This window comes from Hemitrygon akajei, chromosome 3 (assembly GCF_048418815.1).
Source record: "Hemitrygon akajei chromosome 3, sHemAka1.3, whole genome shotgun sequence".
NCBI classification, from domain to species: Eukaryota; Metazoa; Chordata; class Chondrichthyes; order Myliobatiformes; family Dasyatidae; genus Hemitrygon; species Hemitrygon akajei.
The window spans coordinates 41505194-41524741 of NC_133126.1; the positions used below are offsets into that span (position 1 = coordinate 41505194).

Genomic DNA, 19548 nt, shown 5'->3' on the forward strand with positions numbered 1-19548 from the left:
GTAAGCCTTTTCGAGGTTTTGCTTTAATTCCCTCCCCACCTCTAATTAAAAGCAAATCAATTTCACATTAATGACTCCCTTCATTAGAAACACTTATTTACCCTATTCCAAATTACCCTAATCATTCAGTGAGCAAAGTTTCGTCATTATGATGTTTATTACAAAAAATGGCCTAAATTTAAGACACAAATCTATTATGGCTTTTCAAAAACTTTCATTTAATATATATTTTTTTGTTTTGTTTTTAATTACTGATAATAAAAGGTTTAATTTATTCATTTAAAAAAAAGTCGACATCAGAAATGTCACTTACAAATACTGTAAACAATCTAGCATAGTAATAATAGTGCATGAATGAGGGTGAGAGTGAGAAAGACAAAAAGAGTAAACCACTCTCATAATAATGGAACTAATATTATACATATTAATTACTTCTATAGAAGTATGCAAAAAACTAGTTTGTATTATGCTTTACCTTAAAAGTAAGGATCAATTTACAAACTCATCTTTAGGAGCAAATTTCAAATATTTTTAACAATTGGCAGAAAGGTCATTCTACTTTTTATGTAATTCTACATCAAATCCCATTAATAACATGGCTTACATGGTCAAAAATAAAAGAGGGCATAAATGTCACAAGTTTTGACAAACTTTGGCATTTTCATTTTTTATCTTTGGAGTTCCTTTAAAGCCCTCTCTAATTCCAACCCTATCAAAGCTTTTGATCAGCACAGTCTTTGCAACTTTCAAGATGTTGTAAAGATATTTCAACGCTCTAAAAGGTAGATGATGATAGAGCAGTGGTTGTTGTCTAACTGGACTTCAGCAACACCTTTGATAAGGTTCCATAAAATCCACCAAGGAGAGCTAGTTAAGTGGATTCAAAATTGGCTCTAAGGTAGGGAGCACTGGGTGCTGATTGAAGGTGGTGTCCAGAGATGTGCCACAGGGGTCAAGGTTTGGGACCCTTGTTATTCATTAATCATATAAATGATTTAAATGCTAATACACAAAGCATGATAAGTGTGTGACATATAATAGTACCTCCAAATTTCATGTTGAGAGTGAAGAATGTTATCAAAGATTACAGGGGGATCTTAATCATTTAGGGAAGTGGGCTAAAGAGCAGTAAACGGATTTTGGAATACGAAACCAGAATAGGATGAATAGTAGGTCATTAGGGAATGTAACAGACCAGAGGAATGTACGAGTGCATAGATAATTGAAAGCAGTGTCACAGGTAGACAGGGTTGTGAAAAGGGAATTTAGCATGTTAGCCTTCATCAGTCAAGGCATTAAATATAGGAGTTGGGGCATTATGTTACAAGTGTATAAAATCATTGATGAAGCTGAAAAAAAATTAAATCCATCTTCTAATACCCAACTTTTTCAAATCCTCATTTGACTCCCCCCATTCAAAGATCTGCATTTCTCAAAGCAGTTTTGAAAGACAGAGCTTTACATCCTATTTAACAGGCAAATAATACTATCTGCCTTTCTCAACCAATCTGCAGATTTTGACAATATTGACTGCACCATTCTCCAACTCCACATACATCAAACTGGGTGGAATCACACATTCTTAGCTAACCAGCATTAAAAATAAACTGCAATAAGCTCTACTCCCACAAACAGTTACCTTTAGATATTTATTTAATATTATTTGAAAGCATAACCTACAGGTATATACTAATACATGTACCTGCTCCAGATATACTCAGTTCTACTTTACCAAAATCTCTCGACTTCTCCACTTCTCCAGTGTTTCCAAATTGTCAAAAAAAAACTTGTTCAACATCCAGTATTAGGTAAATCTTTGTTACTTTTATATTTAACTTTTCCAAACATACTTCTAGCTACCCCCAAAAGCCTGCTACCCATGTCTCCTAGCTCGCATTATATCTCCATGATTCATTACAACCCTGCCTTTTAGCCTTCCCTAGATTTACATTTAAACAAATCTATTTTTAAAATCTCATGCCTGTTTCCAAATTTCTGTATACCCTTCTCCTAGCTCTCTCCAAATCTCCTCCATACCCAAAACCTTCTAAGATACTGGCACTCATCCAAAACAAAAACCTGGTCGATATCATATGACTTCTTGTGAGTGCTGTTTGCATGTGAAGAACCGGTAACATCTTTCTAAGTCAGGATAATGCAAACCTTGGATGCAAAGCTGCAGGTGTTAGTGATCTCTTGTCCCTGCTGCCGTTTTTCTCTTAGTAGTTAAAAAGTTGTAGGTTTGGGAGGTAACTGCAGTAGGCTTTGCAGATAAAGCCATCGTGTTCTGGTGGTCAAAGGAATGAATGTTTAGGGTGATTAGTACAATACTGTGCAAAAGTCTTAGGCACAGACATATATATAGCTAGGATACCCAAAACTTTTGCACAGTACTGCATTTGTCAATGTGGAGTGGAGAGCAAGTTTGTACATGTGACGTTGGGAATAGCAAGGGTGCAGCATTGCAGGAAAGATTTGGGACGTGGAGTGCCGGGGTGGCGTGGATGCAGACACACCCAGCCCTGAAACACCAGCTAATGTTATACGATTCCAAACAATTGGTTCACTGATCATTACAGAATGTCCTTCTGATGATTCGCACTCTCTCCCCTCTTCAATTCTCTTTTCCCGACCATGATTCCCCTTCGCTTGCCCCCTTCTGACTCTGTGCACAAAAGAGACCCATATCAGAATCAGTTATCACTCACATAAATCTGAGTGATTAGTTTTTAGTTTTTTTGTGGCAGCAACACAATGGAGTACATAAAATTACTGCAGTTCTGTGCAAAACTCATCGGCACACTAACTATATACATGTGCCCAAGACTTTTGCACTTACTTACTGTAGGACATCAATGAAATGGAATGTTTTGCTTTGGGGTGGTGAAGGAATTCCATCACACCCAGGATTTTTGTCTTGTAAGCAATAGGACTGTTGTGAGATACGTACTACAGAATAATCAGTCTTTAACCTGCTCACGTAATTATGATACTTGAGGGTAGAGCAGTTGAGTTTCTGATCATTACAGACTCCCAGGATATTAACAGAACATAACTCAGTGATAATAATGCCATTGATTGTTATTGAAGTGTCACTGAGATGGTTTGACTCCCTCATGATAACATTTTGATGTGCAAATGTTACTTGCAATGAAATTGGTTGGACCTAGGACACTGCCCTGAGGAACTCCTGCAATGATGGTCTGGGGCTGGGATGACTGACCTTCAACTATCACAACTAGCTTCCTCTGTGAAGGGCAATGACATATTTCATGGAGTTTCCCTTATGACACTCAGGGTTCATTGTTGCTGCATTTGTCAAATGATGCCTTGATGTCAAAGGCAGTCCTCTCACCTCATCCGTAGTACTTAGCTTTGTCCATGCTTAAACAAAGGTTGCGATGAGGCTTTGTGCTCCTGCATCTGTGAGCCCTGCAGTCCAGTTTCATTCGGGTAGTATGTCATTACTTTTAAGTATGCCCTGTGCTGCATCATTTTGCACTCGTTGAATCAACATTGATAGCCTGGCCTAACAGTAATTACAGAGCTGGAATTGGAATGTGAATTGGTTTATTATTGTCACAGGTGCCGAGATACAAATAAAGTCATTACATCATTCATTGAAGTAGAATGAGGTAAAACAATAATAATGCAGAATAAAGTGTAACAGTTACAGAGAAAGTGTGGTGCCGGTAAACAATAAGGTGCAGGATCATAACAAGATAGATTGTGAGATCTAATAATAGTGTAGAAGCAGTCCTTGAGGCTTTGTGATACATGTTGAGGCAAGAAGTTACAGATTCAACAATGACTATCTGTTTTGAGACCATGCCATTTCTTAAGCTTGTAGCACCACACATGATAATGTCCTCAGTGTGTTCTCTCTTCCCAATAGAAAAAAGTCAGCACAGCATCATTGGCTAAAGGGCCTACTGTGCTGTAATGTTCTGTGTTCAGTACTACCCTTGACTGACACATATGCCACACAAAAGATAAATTTACAAAGACAAGGTCAACAGGATTATCTCACCAAGTCTGACCATTTTACCTTTCAAGACATGGTCTGTGGTGCTACCAAGACATTCTTGGTGGTAGACATGAAAGTTTATCCCCACCACAAGTACATTCAGTGCCCTGGTTACATTCATTCTTCAATATGGAGGAACATTAATTCATCATCTGAGAGAGATTGTAATTATGATGAAACTTCTTTGCTCAGATCAGATCTGATGCCATTAGAGTTCATGGGTCTGGAGTAGATGTTGAGGATTTCAAAAGCTACTCCTTCCTTCCCACTTGCACTTCCAGCAGGATATTGGTAAAAACTGGACTCCTCACTATGATGCTATGTTTGGAATGGTAAATGACCCAATATAAAGTGGACAGCTCTACAATTCAAAAAGTCGGATGGGGGATTGGCATGTCCAAATTTTAAATTGTATCACTGGGCACTTGTATTAAAAAGTCTTAGCTATTGGATGGAGGAGGTTAAAGTTTCATGGAAAAATATAGAAGAGCTAATAGCACCAATAAGGTTGAAGGACGTTCTCCTTATAGGCATGTCTACCAAAAAATGTGATTTGTATTACGGTCCAATTTTAACCCATATGCTACAAGTGTTTAGAGCAGCAGAAAAATTCCTAAAATTTATAAGTTTATGGTGCAAATCTTCACCACTATGGACCAATAATCATCTTCTATCGGGGGGGGGGGGGGGGGGGAAAGAACATTCCCTAACAGAACTTGGGAGGATAAAGGGGATAAAGGTATTTTTACTCTTCAAGATATTAATGGGGCAAGTACTATCCTTAGCTTTCAAGAACTGGTATCTCGATATACCGTAGATGCCGGATTATAAGCCACTACTTTTTTCCCACGCTTTGAACAGCTTTGAACACTGTGGCCTTTACTACGGTGCGGCTAATGCATGGTTTTTTTTCATGCCGCCAAAAACATTTTGCCTCATAACAGCAGACCAATAAAATTGATGAGTAGTTCACAGAGGTCCAATGAAATTGTACGATAAATCAAGCGCACTTTCACAATTAAATTATTGTAAATCAGTCATTTGTACTCACCCTCATCAACATGGAAAACACTCGAAGAAAAGCATTGTGCTGCCTTTATGGCAGTTATTTAGTTTATAATATTTTCGCTTAGTAATTCATTTGTTAGTATTTTCTAGTTAAAGTTAGAAGTGTTTTAAGTATATTTGTTTTCTGTACTACATCCCGGGATGCTATGACGTCACATCCGGTTTCGCCGCGTCTTGTGGGGAAATACCGGTTTGGAGAAACGGGAAGGTGGGGGCGAGCGCATTAGACCCGAGCGAAAACGCTGCTTTTAAGTTAAAGGCGATCAATAATTTTTCCTGGTAGGCTGCAGTATATATTTTTTTACCAGTCGTTAGGAGATATTGGAATGTTGTTCGTGCACTGTTCAGTAAAAAAGTATACGCAACGTAATGTGTGTGTTACCGATACGTATGTATATTTAAAAGTAGCCGTGTTACAGGCACAGTTCGAAAAAAAGCATTTGCAATATGTATTTGTTTATGTTACCATACGGATTTAATTAAAAGTTAAAAAATTCTCACGTGTAATATCGTTCTGTGTAAATATCTCATATTACAACGTGGGACACCTGCGGCTTAAAATCCGGTGCGGCTTGTACAAGTACAAAATTGATTTTCTTTCTAAAATTAGAGCCTGCGGCTTTTAATCAGGTGCGCTCTGTAGTACGGAATCTACGGTAATATTGATAAACACTCTCTTTTCTTCTACTCTAGAGTAAGATCAGCTTGTAAAGCCTACGGGGTTCCCTGGGGGGTCAGATTTAAAGGACCATCCCATTTTAAGTTGGATACAGAGTGCTCTAGGACAGATAGTGTCATATATCTATGATAAATTAAACTCCCAGAAATTTATGCCCACAACAGGAATGAAAGCCTGGTATAAGGACATATCTGAACTGGGACAAGACTTAGACTGGGATGGGATTTAGGATAATGCTGCCGGTACTTCAAAAAGCCCAGATCATCGGCATATACACTTGAAATTTTGAAATAGAGCATGTTTAACACCGAGAATTAGACATCAAATAGGACTGGTTCCTGACCCATATTGCTCATTTTGCCCCTACAGAACCGCTGGCTCTTTTATACATGTTGTATGGGAATGTCCAGGGGTTTTTGGTTTGTGGGAGAAGGTTATCAGTACTCTTACAGAACTAACGGGGGTACAATTACCAATGGACCCCACTGTACATCTCCTAAATGACTCCCACCTTTCCCTTACGGCAAAACCACGCAAAGTCTGGCTGGCAGGCCTGACTGCAGCTAAGAAGATTGTAGTCCAGCATTGGAAGCCTCCCTATGATATTTCAAGTACTCATTGGCTTCACAGCTTTTTGGACATTTCTTACTTGGAACTACCATCAGCAAGAATAAGTGACGCACGACCAAACACAATCTTAATGTGGACAAATTTGATATCTAACTTAAAGATCTTCTGTTAAAATAGGAATGCTCTGTCTGTGTATGCACTACTATTCAGTTGGTTGGTGGAAGGGAGAGGGATGGGGGTGAGAGAGAGTGGGGTGTGGAGAGGGGGGCAGGGATGAGGGGTGGAGGGGGATGGTGATGAAAGTTGGGGGGTGGCTGGGTTAAACAATCAAAATGTAATCAGCAACTGGTTGTATTGAATGTAATTTGTTGGTGTTGCAATAAAAATTAGTGATTTTAAAAAAAAGCTACTCCTTCCTACTTTTCTTACCATGCTGGGTCTGTCCTGCAGGTGAGACAAGTTGCACCCAGGAATTAGGGAGGAGTTGCTCACCACCTTGTTTGTAAGGTGTGATTTTGTAAGGAGGACTATATCAGGCTGTTATTTGACTAGTCTGTAGTATATCTCTCCCAATTTAGGCACCAACAGTGGGGGGAGGGGGGGCTCATAACCAACAACAATGAGGTGGCCAACAGAGAGGAGGAGGAAGAGCTCATGGTCTGGTGCCAAGCAAATAACCTCTTCCTCAACATTAAGACTGAGGAGATAGTTATCGACCAGGGAAACCCGCACCACATCAACAGCACAGCTGTGGAAACTGAACAATTTTCAACTCATGGGAGTGCACATCTTGTAAAAACCCTCATCATTTCAGAACACAACTTCCACAGTCAAGAAAGCTGAAGGGAGTTGAACTATGCACATCAATGCCCACAACCTTCTACGGATGCTCAGTCAAGAGCATCCTTATATGTTGTGTGACTGTGTGGTATGGAAACTACACTTTAGGGGACAGAAACAACAGGAAGTTAAAACTGTCCAATGTACCACTGGCACCAGCCTACAAATCATCAAGGACACATATACAGAAAAAGGCAAGTCACATCGTGAAGAATTCCACCTATCCTCCTTATGGACTGTTTGTTCCACTCTCATTAGGGAAGAGGCTAAACAGTATCTACACTGGGACCACTGCACTCAAAAGCAATTACTTCCCCAAAGCAGTCACTCATCAACACCTCCAACCATTTACCCAACCCACTACCACTACATCCACATCAGCCACTCCTCTCCAAAGCTCCTTCAGCCACCCCCTCCCAATGTTTTATAAATAATAAAAAAAATTATATTTGTGTTTTTTAATGTTGCAATGGATCCACAGTAACAATCATTTAATTCTCCATTATACTTGCATACTCAAGAATAGCAAATCTTGAAATATTCATCCTCACCCCCCCAAAACAAAACTGGTGAACCAAATGGACTTTTAATGACAAGCCACTAGTTTTTCCAAACTCATTAACATCAAGACTAGTTTTATTCCTCCAAATTCCAGATACTTAAACAAATCTAAAACCTCACAGTTGCCACATTGGTTTTCAACAGCTGCCAAGGTGGTTTTTGAATACTGATCTCTACACTGTTCATCTAGTTTTATGAATTGGTAGCCTGCAACTAAATTCTTGCACAATAAATCTACTCAATTCATTTGGAGAAAGTAACCGAATAGAGTGTTCTATTTATCTTTGTGATCTGAAATTCTGTTTTGAATCTTTTAATACCAAAAAGCATGATACTTTAAACCATCTAGCCAAATAAAAAGACAGACATTGACTACTTGCTGCAGAATTCCTAGTCTCTGAAACTGCTATTGTAACCACATTGTGCATATGGCTACACTAATTCAAATTCCAGTCAATTGCAACCCCCAGGGTATTGATGGTGGTGAGGTCTCGGTGATAGTAACACTATTAAATGTCAGGGTGAAGCTGGATTTTCTCTTATTGAATAACATCATTGCCTGGAATTTCTGTGGCATGAATATTACTTGTCACTTTTCAGCCCATGCCTGGATATTATCCAGCTCTTGCTGCATATGGATGTGGGCTGCTTTTGACAAAGTGAGAATGGTGCTGAACATTGTGCAATCAAAGCACAGTCCTACTTCAGAAGTTTCAACTAAAGCAGGGCCATGAACAAAGTAGCTGAAGATGGTTGGGTAAAGGACACTACACAGAGAAACTCCTGCACAGGTGTCCTATGGCTGAGATGATTGACCTTTAACCACCAACATTACCATCCTATGTTAGTTATGATTCTAACCAAAATAGGGGTTTTCCCTTCAGATTCCCATTAACTCCACAGTGGATTAAATACTGCTGTTATGTCAAGGGTAGTCACTCTCACTTCACCTCAACAATGACAACAATAACAGGAATGCTCTATGTACAGGTAACCAGACTCTTGCTGGCTTACTAAATTTGTGTCTTGTTAAATGAAAGTAAAAATACATTAGTTCAATTGGAGTTATTCTCAACACTCATTTAAATAACCAATGTCCACAATCTCTTGCCAAATTTTACTGTATCAATATTCTTGAGGCAGAATATAAAAGCAGGAATTATGCAGGTCAGTTAAATGAGTATTTTACACATTTAATGTTCTACTGCTTCTAAAGCACAAGGAATGTTTAATAAAACAATAGCTTAAATGACATACGTGATTATTTGGATATATTCCAAGTAAACAAAACTGCAAAACATTTACTAGACTTGTTCTCCATATGGGATAGGAAGGAAGACACATGTACAGTTCCTAAAAACTCGACCTTCAAGGGCATGGCTCAGTTTAAGAAGTTTTGTTATTTGTTCTTAGAATATGGCAAGGTGTTATTTAGAATTATTTTAAATTACAGGTGGCCCCGTTTTCCAAATGTTCACTTTACGACACCTCACTGTTACGAAAGACCTACATTAGTTACCTGTTTTTGCTGACAGAAGGTGTTTCCACTGTTATGAGAAAAGGCAGCACGCACCCCAAGCAGCCAAGCTCCTCCCCCGGAACTGCATTCTAGCTGCCACAGCTTAAACATGTGCCTCTGAGCATCTGTGCTTTATGTTGATTTATTTTGTGCATTCGTAAGCAAGATGAGTTCTAAGGTATCGGAAAAACCTAAGAGAGCTCGTAGTGGTGTTACACTTAGCATAAAACTAGACATAATTAAGCGAAGTAAGGACATTGTCCATGCATTGAATCATTCGCACTACAGTATTTATACACAGAGAGAAAGAATATTGAAAGCTGCCGATGTCACTGTTGGTTCTGCTCTTAGCAAAGTGGTCTCTTTTAGTCAGCATCCAATAATGGATAAAATGGAAAGTCTATTGCTTGAGTGGATTGATGGGTGTACAAAGCGTAGTGTTCCGTTAAGTTATTTTATAATTAAGAAGAAATCAGTCAGTCTATTTAATAAGCTGAAACAGAAAGCACTGGAAAATAGTGATGAAAGTGTTGCGAAAGTGGAATTTAAAGGTAGTCATGGGTGGTTTGATCGGTTTCTGAGGTGAGGACAGCTTCATAGCTCAAAGTTTGCTGCAGAGAGTGCTTTGGCTGATACTGAAGCTGCCGAAAAGTTCCCAGCAGAACTGAAGAAAATAATTACAGAAGGTGGTTATTCGTTATTCGTTTAACTGTGACGAAACTGCAATTTATTGGAAAAAATTGCCGAGCACCCCAACCTCCGACGACTCAGCCTAACACACCATCATCAGTGTGCTCGCTGTCTTCCCAAATCCGGTAAGTGAAACTACACTGTACATACATTATTTCTACTTTATATAGGTTGTGTATTTATCATATAATTCCTGCTTTTACCATATGTTACTGTTATTTTAGGTTTTATGTGTTATTTGGCATGATTTTGTAGGTTATTTTTTGGGCTTGGGAACGCTCACAAATTTTCCCCATATTAATAAATGGTAATTGCTTATTCACTTTACAACATTCCAGCTTATGAACCGTTTCATAGGAATGCTCTACCTTTGGATCGCGGGGGAAACCTGTATTCATATATCTGTGTAGCTTATTTCCCTAAATAGCACTGGTGAAACATTTAGAGCTTTAACCATTATCACATTATTTCTACATTCTTCCCATGACTGAGTGGGTATCCTCCAGGTGCTCCAGTTTCCTCTCACATTCCAAAAATGTATGGGATAGTATGTTAATTGGTCACATGGGTAATAATTGGGTGGTAAAGGCTTATTGGGATAGAAAGTCTTGTTACAGTGTTGTATTGCTAAATAAATAATCTCTTCTGCCTACAATGGCCATATCCCTCCATTCTCTGCATGTGCATTGTCATAGAACACTGTATAGAAACAAGGTCTTTGGCCAATCTAGTCTGTGCCTAACCATTAACCTGACTAGTCCCAACAGTCTGCACCGACCATAGCCCTCCACATCCCTCCCATCATGTACCTATCCAAATTTCTCTAAGTGAAGAAATCGATCACACATCCATAACTTGTGCTGACAGCTTGTTCCACTCTCAACATCCATTGAGTAAAGATTCCCCTCATGTCCCGTTGAATGTTTCACCTTTTATCCTTAACGCATGACCTCTAGTTTGAGTCACACCCAACCTTGGTGAAAAAATCCTGCTTGCATTTACCCATCTATACCCCTCAATTTTGTATATCTCCATCAAATCTCCTACATCCCAGGGAATAAAGTCTGAACTTATTCAACCTTTCCCTGTAACTCAGATTCTTAAGCCCTGGCAACATCCTTGTAAATCTTCTCTGCATTCTTTCAATCTTATTTACATTTATCCTGTAGGTAGGTGACCAAAACTGGACACTAGACTCCAAGTTAGGCCTCACCAACATAATCTTCAATTTCAATATAACATCTCAACTTCTGTACTCAATACATTGATTTATGAAGCCAATGTGCCAAAAGCTTTCTTTAAGACCCTATCCACCTGTGACACCACTTTCAGGGATTATGGATTTGTACTCCCAGATCCCCCTATTCTACCTCATTCCTCAGTGCCCTACCGCTCAGTGTGCAAGTCCTACCCTGGTCGGTCTTCCTAACATGCAACACTTTACACTTGTTTGCATTAAACTTCATCTGTTTTTTTTCCCCAACCCATTTTTCCAGCTGGTCAAGTCAAGTCAAGTCACTTTCATTGTCATTTTGACCACAACTGCTGGTACAGTACATAGTAAAAATGAGACAAAGTTTTTCAGGACCATGGTGTTACATGACACAATACAAAAACTAGACTGAACTATGTAAAAAACAACACAAGAGAAAACTACACTAGACTACAGATCTACACAGGACTGCGTAAAGTGCACAAAACAGTGCAGGCATTACAATAAATAATAAACAGGACAATAGGGCAAGGTGTCTGTGCAGGCTCTGGGTATTGAGGAGTCTGATAGCTTGGGGGAAGAAACTGTTACGTAGTCTGGTCGTGAGAGCCCGAATGCTTCGGAGCCTTTTCCCAGACGGCAGGAGGGAGAAGAGATTGTATGAGGGGTGCATGGGGTCCTTCATAATGTTGTTTCCTTTGCGGATGCAGCGTGTAGTGTAAATGTCCGTGATGGCAGGAAGAGAGACCCCAATGATCTTCTCAGCTGACCTCACTATCAGCTGCAGGGTCTTGCAATCCGAGATGGTGCAATTTCCGAACCAGGCAGTGATGCAGCTGCTCAGGATACTCTCAATACAACCCCTGTAGAATGTGATGAGGATGGGGGGGGGGGGGGGGGGGGAGAGATGGACTTTCCTCAGCCTTCGCAGAAAGTAGAGAGCTGCTGGGCTTTCTTTGCAATGGAGCTGGTGTTGAGGGACCAGATGAGATTCTCTGCCTGGTGAACACCAAGAAATTTGGTCCAGATTACCGCACGCCTTGTTAGCCTTCCTCACAGTCTACTACTGTGTCATCTGCAAATTTGCTGATCCAGTTTACCACAATGTCATCCAGAACATTGACATAAATGACAAACAACTGACCCAGCACAGATCCCTGTGGCACTCCACTAGTAACAGGCATCCAGTCAGAGGGGAAACTAACTGCAACCACTCTCTAGTTTCTTCCGCAAATCCAATGTCTAATTCAATTTACCACCTCTTCTTGCATGCCAAGCAAATGAACCTTCTTGACTGACCTCACAGGTGAGAGCTTGTCAAAGCCCTTGCTAAAGTACATGTATTGAATATCCACTGCCTTGCCATCATACACTTTTCTGGTTACTTCCTTGAAAAACTCTAAGATTGGTTAGAGAGACATGACTTATCATGTATAAAGTCATGATGACTATCCCTAACCAGTCCTTGTCTATCCAAATACTCATATATCCGGTCCTTTAGAATGCCTAATAACTGATGTCAGGCTCGCCAGCTGAGAATTTCCTGGCTTGTTCTTAAGAGTTTTTCTTAAACAACGGAACAAAATTAGCTCTCCTTTTTCTTAAACAGGGCCTCAATATTGCACAAAATCCAAGGCTCCCTAAACCTGTTATCCTTGCATTTTATTCTGACAGGAACTACAAAATCTGTACTATCAAAATTTCACTTCTTGAAGATCTCCCACTTACCAAGTACACCTTTGCCAGAAAACAACCTGTCCCAATCCACACTTGCAAGATCTTTTCCGATATTATCAAAATTGTCCCTTCTCCAATTTAGAATCTCAACCCATGGACCTATCCTTTTCCAATAATTACCTTGAAACTAACGGCATTATGATCACTACATGCAAAGTGTTTCCCTACACAAGCTTTCGTCACCTGCCCGGTCTCATTCCCTAACAGATCTAGTATCACACTCTATTGGGGTTTTCTATGTACTGATTAAGGAAACTTTCCTGAACACATTTAATAAACCCTTTCCCATTCAGCCCTTTTACAGTATGGGAGTTCCAGTCAATATGCTGAAAGTTAAAATCCCCCATTACAATCTTGTGTTTCTTACAACAGTCTGCAATCTCTCAACAAATTTGATCCTTTAAACCCCTCGCAGTGTTCAGTGGTCTGCAATACAATCCCATTAAGGTGGTCATACCTTTCTTATTCCTCAGTTTTACCCATAAAGCCTCACTAGATGAGCTCTCCAGTCTAACCCTATTCAGTACTGCCAATACATTTTCCCTGACTAGTAATGTCACCCCTTCCCTTTTAATCTCTTCCGCTCTATAACATCTAAAATAATGGAATCCCAGAACATTGAATTTTCAGTCCTGCCCCTCCTGCAACCAAGTCTCACTAATAGCTACAATGTTATAATTTCACATGCTGATCCATGCCCCAAGCTCATCCACCTTTTCTACAATACACCTTGCATTGCTTAGAGCATTAGTCTCATCATTATTGACCTTTCAATTCCTAACTTTATATGTAGGCTTAACAGCATCTTTCTCCACAACCACTCCACCATCTACTCTGGCACTCTGGTTCCCATGCCCCTGCAATTCCAGTTTTAACACCCTCATGTAGCACTAACAAACCTTCCTGCTAGGGTTATTAGACCCCTCCAGTTCAGTTGTAAACTGTCACTTCTGTACAGGTCCCAACTTCCCTAGAAGAGAGCGCAATGATCCAGAAATCTGAAGCCCTCCCTCCTGCACCAACTCCTTAGCCATGTGTTAAACTGTATGATCTTCCTCTTTCTGGCCTCACTGACATAGGGCACAGGCTGCAATCTTGAGATCACAACCCTGTAGGTCCTGTCCTTTAACTTAGCACCTAACTAACTCCCTGAACTAACTTTGCAGGACCTCATTACCCATCCTACCCATGTCATTGGTAGCGACATGGACCACGACCTCTGGCTGCTCACCCTGCCACTGAAGAATGCTGTGAACTCAATCTGAGATGCACCTGACCCTAGCATCTGGGAGGCAACAAACCATCCAGGAATCTCGTTCTTGTCCACAGAACCTCTTTTCTGTTCCCCTAACCAATGAATTCTCTATCATTACAGCTCATCTCTTCTCCCTCTTTCCCTTCTGAGCCACAGAGCCAGGCTGAATGCCAGACCTGATCACTGTGGCTTTCCTTTGCTAGGTCAAACATCTCTCCCCCAACCCCCCCCCGCAAAAAAAAAAGCACGTTGAGGGGTTTGGCATAGGGGTACTCTGCATTCCCTTTCCTGATAGTTACCCAGTTATCTGTGTCCTGCACTTTAGGTGTAATTAAATCCCTGTATATACTGTCTTTCAGTCCCTCTGAATGATCAGGGGTTCATCCAGATCCAACTCCAACTCCAAAGTCTGTTAGAAGTTGCAGCTAGATGCACTTCTTGCAGGTGCAGTTATCAGGCACCGGAGGTCTCTCTGCCTTCCCACATCCTGCAAGAGGAGTGTTCCAGTATCCTGTCTTGTCATCCCCATTGTTCTAAATGTGCAATGAGAAAAAGGGAAAAGGGAAAAAAAACCTACCTCGGGCCTATGCCTCTCCTTGGTGAAACCTTTTATTATATATTTGCCAAATGCCTAATTATGTGCAATCCAATGTCTTCTCAAGGATTTTGGCATGCAAAATGTGGTGACTGCCCCACTTGGTTCTTTTAAACTCTCTCTGGTTTCTCCTCAGGACCGTGGTGTGCAAAATGCATATGTCCAAGAACTTCTTAAACGTATTACTGTATTTGCCTCCACTAGCACCCCTGGCAGCATATTCCAGGCACCCACCACTCAAAAAAATTGCCCCACACATCCCCTTTGAACTTATCCCCCCCCCCACCTTAAATGTATGCCTCTTGTATTAAGACATTTTGACCCTGACCCTATCTATGCCTCCCAAACCTCTTCACCTTCCTGTAATGGGGGCAATCCAGAATTGAATGCAATACTCCAGACATAGCTTAACCAGAGTTTTATAAATCTATGACGTGACTTCTTGAACTCAGAGCCTGAACTAATAAAAATAAGCATGCCATACACCTTCTTACCACCTCATTAACCCATGCAGCCAGTTTCAGGGAGCTATGGACTTGGAACCCAAGATCCATTTGTACATCACTGTAGAATTGATCTCCTGAAGTGCAACTTCACATTTAGACTCAAACTCCATCTGCTATTTCTCCTCTCATATCTGGAACTGAACTATACCCTGCTGTAAACTTTGGCTTTTTTCCATTCTATCCATAACACCACTAATCTCTGTGCCATCTGGAAACTTGCTAACCCACCCACGTATATTTTCATTCAAGATATTTTATACATCTCACCAAATGCAGACAGCACTATACAGATATCTAGATAACTCCACTGGACATAGTTGTCCAGCCAGAGTAAGTCATATCAATCACTACCTTGTCTTCTATGGGCAAACCAATTTTAAAATCATATGGCCAAGTCACTATGGATCCCATGCATTTTAATCTTTGGAATGAGCTTAACATGAGGGACCTTGTCAAACATGTTACTGAAATTCATGTAGACAACATCCACAGCTCAACACTTTTGTTACCTCCTCAAAAAACTCAATCAAGTTAGTAATGCAGAACTTGTCCTACACAAAGCCTTGCTGATCATCTCTAATTAGGCCATGGTTTTCCAAGTGATCATAAACCCTATCCCTAAGAATCCCCTTCAATAACTTCCTTATCAGAGCATGAGACTCAACAGTCTATATTTTCCAGGATTATGTCCATTTTCCTTCTTAAACAACGGAACAATATTAGCTACTCGCCTGTCAGCTGGGTCCTCGCTGAAGGCTAGAGAGGAACAAATACCTTGGTCAAGGCTCCAACAATCTAATTTCTCGCCTTTCTCAATAAACAGAGGAATATCCTAACAGGCCCTGGTGACTCACCTACCTTCAAGAGAAGCAAGACCATCTTTTTCTTTCTCAAACTGCCTTAGCATAGAATGATAAAATCAGCATATTAGCATACAACACACCGATCTCACTATCCTCCACATCTTTCTTCTTGGTAAATACCAAAACAAAGTCCTCATTTAGGGCCTTACTCACATTCTCTGCCTCCAAACACGTTTCCTCTTATCCTTCCCTCTCCCTTGTTTCCCTGTTGTTCTTTATGTAAAGAATGCCTTGTGATTCAACAACCAACAACTTTTCATGACCCCTGACTCTCCAAATTCTCTTTGGCTTCAAAGAGTTGATTTAATTTTAGCTTCCTAAACCTTTCACGTGCTTCCTTTTCTGTCTTGACTAAATTCATTACCTCTCTTGTAATCCAACATTCTCTTACCTTGCCATCCTGTCCTCCTCCAAACTAGGGCATACTACCTTCTATTCAATGCATTTGGTCTTTAAACATTCTCCACATCAGATGTGGACTTGCCCAGACACTGCAGTTCCCAATTAACTCTCCCTAGTTGTTGTATAAACTCTCAATTTGTCCAGCCCCAACTTAATAATGATTTAATAACATGCAGTAAGGCCCATACCTATCCTTATTCAATAGCTATCTTAAAACCCAATAAGTTGTGATCACTGTTTTCTAAATGTTCTCCCACTGAAAAGTCAGTTACCTGGTCAGATGTATTTCTCAATACCAGGGTATAATATAGCCCTTCCTCTAGATGAACTATATACACAATCATTTAAGAAATCTTGCTAGATGGACCTAACAAATTCTGCCTCATCTAAACATCTTGCACAAAGGAGGTCCCAGTCAATATTGGAGTAGTTGAAGTCACCAAAAAAGCAGTACACCATAGTAATCAGTTATTTGTGGGAATGAAGATTTGATTCAAATTACGGTGTCTCTGCAACCAGGTACTTAGGACTCTTCAAATGTAATTCTCTTATTCTGTTACACAAAAGCAGGAGTACATGTTAGTGGATATATAAAAACAAACTGTTCCTTCAATCTACTTACCCACAAAAAAAATTAGGTAAAGCATGGATTTTGAAGGTTGATCTTTATCTCTATTCTGTGGTTAGATAGCAATGTCATTAACAATTAGTCTCTGTGACCTTGGTTCTTGAAGGCAATAAAATAATCCAATCATGATAACTGATCAGTACCCAAAAACGGTGTCAAGGTGCAACAAATGAATGCCAGATAATTGAGGTTGATGTTTTGTAAGTGTCAAAACTCATTTAGATTTAGCTAAAAATAGTATGAAAACATCAGGTCACAAATTGGTTAAAAAAAAAGGGGAGAAAAAAGCTAATTTCTAAACTCAAAACAAAAAGTGGCAGAAAAAACTCTGGTTACAAAAATAAGAGTTTCTTTAGCTTCTGAAGCTGCCTAATCCTTAAGTTTTTCCCCAATCATTTAAAAAAAAAGGATATCAAATCCTTGAAATTTATAATGAGCACTTTTCAGTCAAGGCAACTTGTGTTAGAAAAAAAAACCTAATGCTTGATTAGAAATATGCAGGTCACATACTGGGCTCTATTAGGTATATAAAGCTTGTATATAAAAATATGAAATTGGATTGATAAGAATATAGCAAGAAAGACAGGAAAGTAAAATGAGCTGCAGCAGCACATGGTAGGAAACAAGTGGTTAAATGCACACCTTTACTACATCAACCTTAACTATTTGTTCTTTTCCCTCAAAGACGAGCTACACTGAGACCTGCAATTGATCCCGATTCCTTTCAGCATCTCCTGTTCTCAAGCCCTGGCTTTAGTTCAAACCTATCCTAGTCACAAGGTCCACCATCTGCACTTGAGCCACACACATCAGCATCAAGTTAAGCACATTGTTGGAATTAAATAAGTAATAAATTAAAAACAATTGTTGTTCTCCAATTGGTAATGGAAACATGGTTTTGTAAAACTATTCTAGAGAATGCTGGTTGTGGGTATGGTATGTTGATCAAACCTAGCCTAAGTAGCAGGGGCAAGCCACGTCATTAGCCGATGTCAGCACTAATTTTATCAGCATTCAACTTCAGGTTCTTCTTTGATTGATCCCAATCCAATTGGACAATGACAGTCATTATTATCTTCCAGATCATCAACTAAACAAAGTCAGACATTCATGATTTGGACCTAGATTAGTTGTTGCATAGAAATTCTCAGTTTCTAGCACTAATAAAAAAGGTGGATGGGTTGGTTTTTACTACACAATGACCACCAACCCATCCACCTCTTCCAACTAAAAATAATAAGTCATGAGAAAAGTAACTTGCATTTATAAAGCATCATAACTTTAGATATACAGACATTAAAATAAAAGCCAATTTGTATCCCCCATCCAGACAGCAAGGAAGTAAATGCTCAGAGCATTTGTTCCAGGTATTAGTTGAACAATAAATATTGTTCATGACACCAATACTTCCCTGCCTCTCTTTGAATAGGGCATGGAATCTTTTATATGTATCACTGGGGCCAGATGAAATTCAGTTTAAGCTTCAATTGAAAGATAACACCTCAAGACAATGTTGCACTCTCTCACTAATGTACTGAGGTGCCAGTTAAGATTATATATACACTAAAGCTTTTAGAGTTTCGCTTGTCCAAATTGAGAACACTAAGGCAGAAAAGACATACAAAGCAGAAGGCACATGGAAACTGGCAACAAGAACACATCACATTCAAGAGCCAAAATAAAATAAAAATTCTGAAACTATCGGCAAGTTAGACAGCATTTATGGCAAGAGGAATAGTAATATTTCAGGTTGATGCCATTTCTATTTCATCGGAAAAATGGTGATTAAAAGATATGCAATACAAAACATTAACTCTATTCTTCTGTCCATAGATCTACATGACCTGAAGCTGCCACATTTACTGTGTTCAGTTCAGATGTTTAGCATTAGTAATATTTTAAATTCTGAACAGAAAGTTTAAAAAAAACTTTCAACACAATGGATTCATTAATTTAAATAGAGTTGCCATAACAGTTAAATACATAAAACTCAGCAAATATTACCTTTTAAAGGTGGTAGTTTTTGTAGTTCCCTGTTGTTACTGATATTGAACCTAGAAGAACTTTGTCGCTTTTCTTTCTTCACCACTGCTGTGGAACTAGGAAGCTTTATTTTTGTCAACTGTGTTGTAGGAGGAGTACTGTTGTTGGATCTCTTGTTTGAGCTCTGCAAAACAAAAAGAATCAGTAGAAATTTTCAAATTGTACAACTGCTTGATGGCTCAACTTCAAGATACTTTGCAGCCTGATTCATTCAGTGATTGAAAAATGATAGTAATAAAGAAAAACAGAAAAAAGCCACATGGTAATCTTGGAAAAAAAAATCCAAAACATGGTTTCTCTTTCCATGGATGCTGCTTAACCTGTATTTCCAGCACTTATTTATTTATTAGTT

The 19548-nt window shown here is 39.5% G+C and overlaps 1 protein-coding gene across 3 annotated transcripts in view; it reads right to left on the reverse strand.

Annotated features, from left to right (window-relative positions):
* Window positions 1-19548, reverse strand: part of ppp2r5ca (protein phosphatase 2, regulatory subunit B', gamma a) — a 156571-nt gene that overhangs the window by 106073 nt on the left and 30950 nt on the right. For all 3 annotated transcript variants that reach the window (XM_073039646.1, XM_073039645.1, XM_073039650.1), the window contains exon 3: window positions 19158-19320. In XM_073039646.1, coding sequence (XP_072895747.1) covers window positions 19158-19320 — 163 coding nt within the window. The remainder of the gene's footprint in view (window positions 1-19157; window positions 19321-19548) is intronic.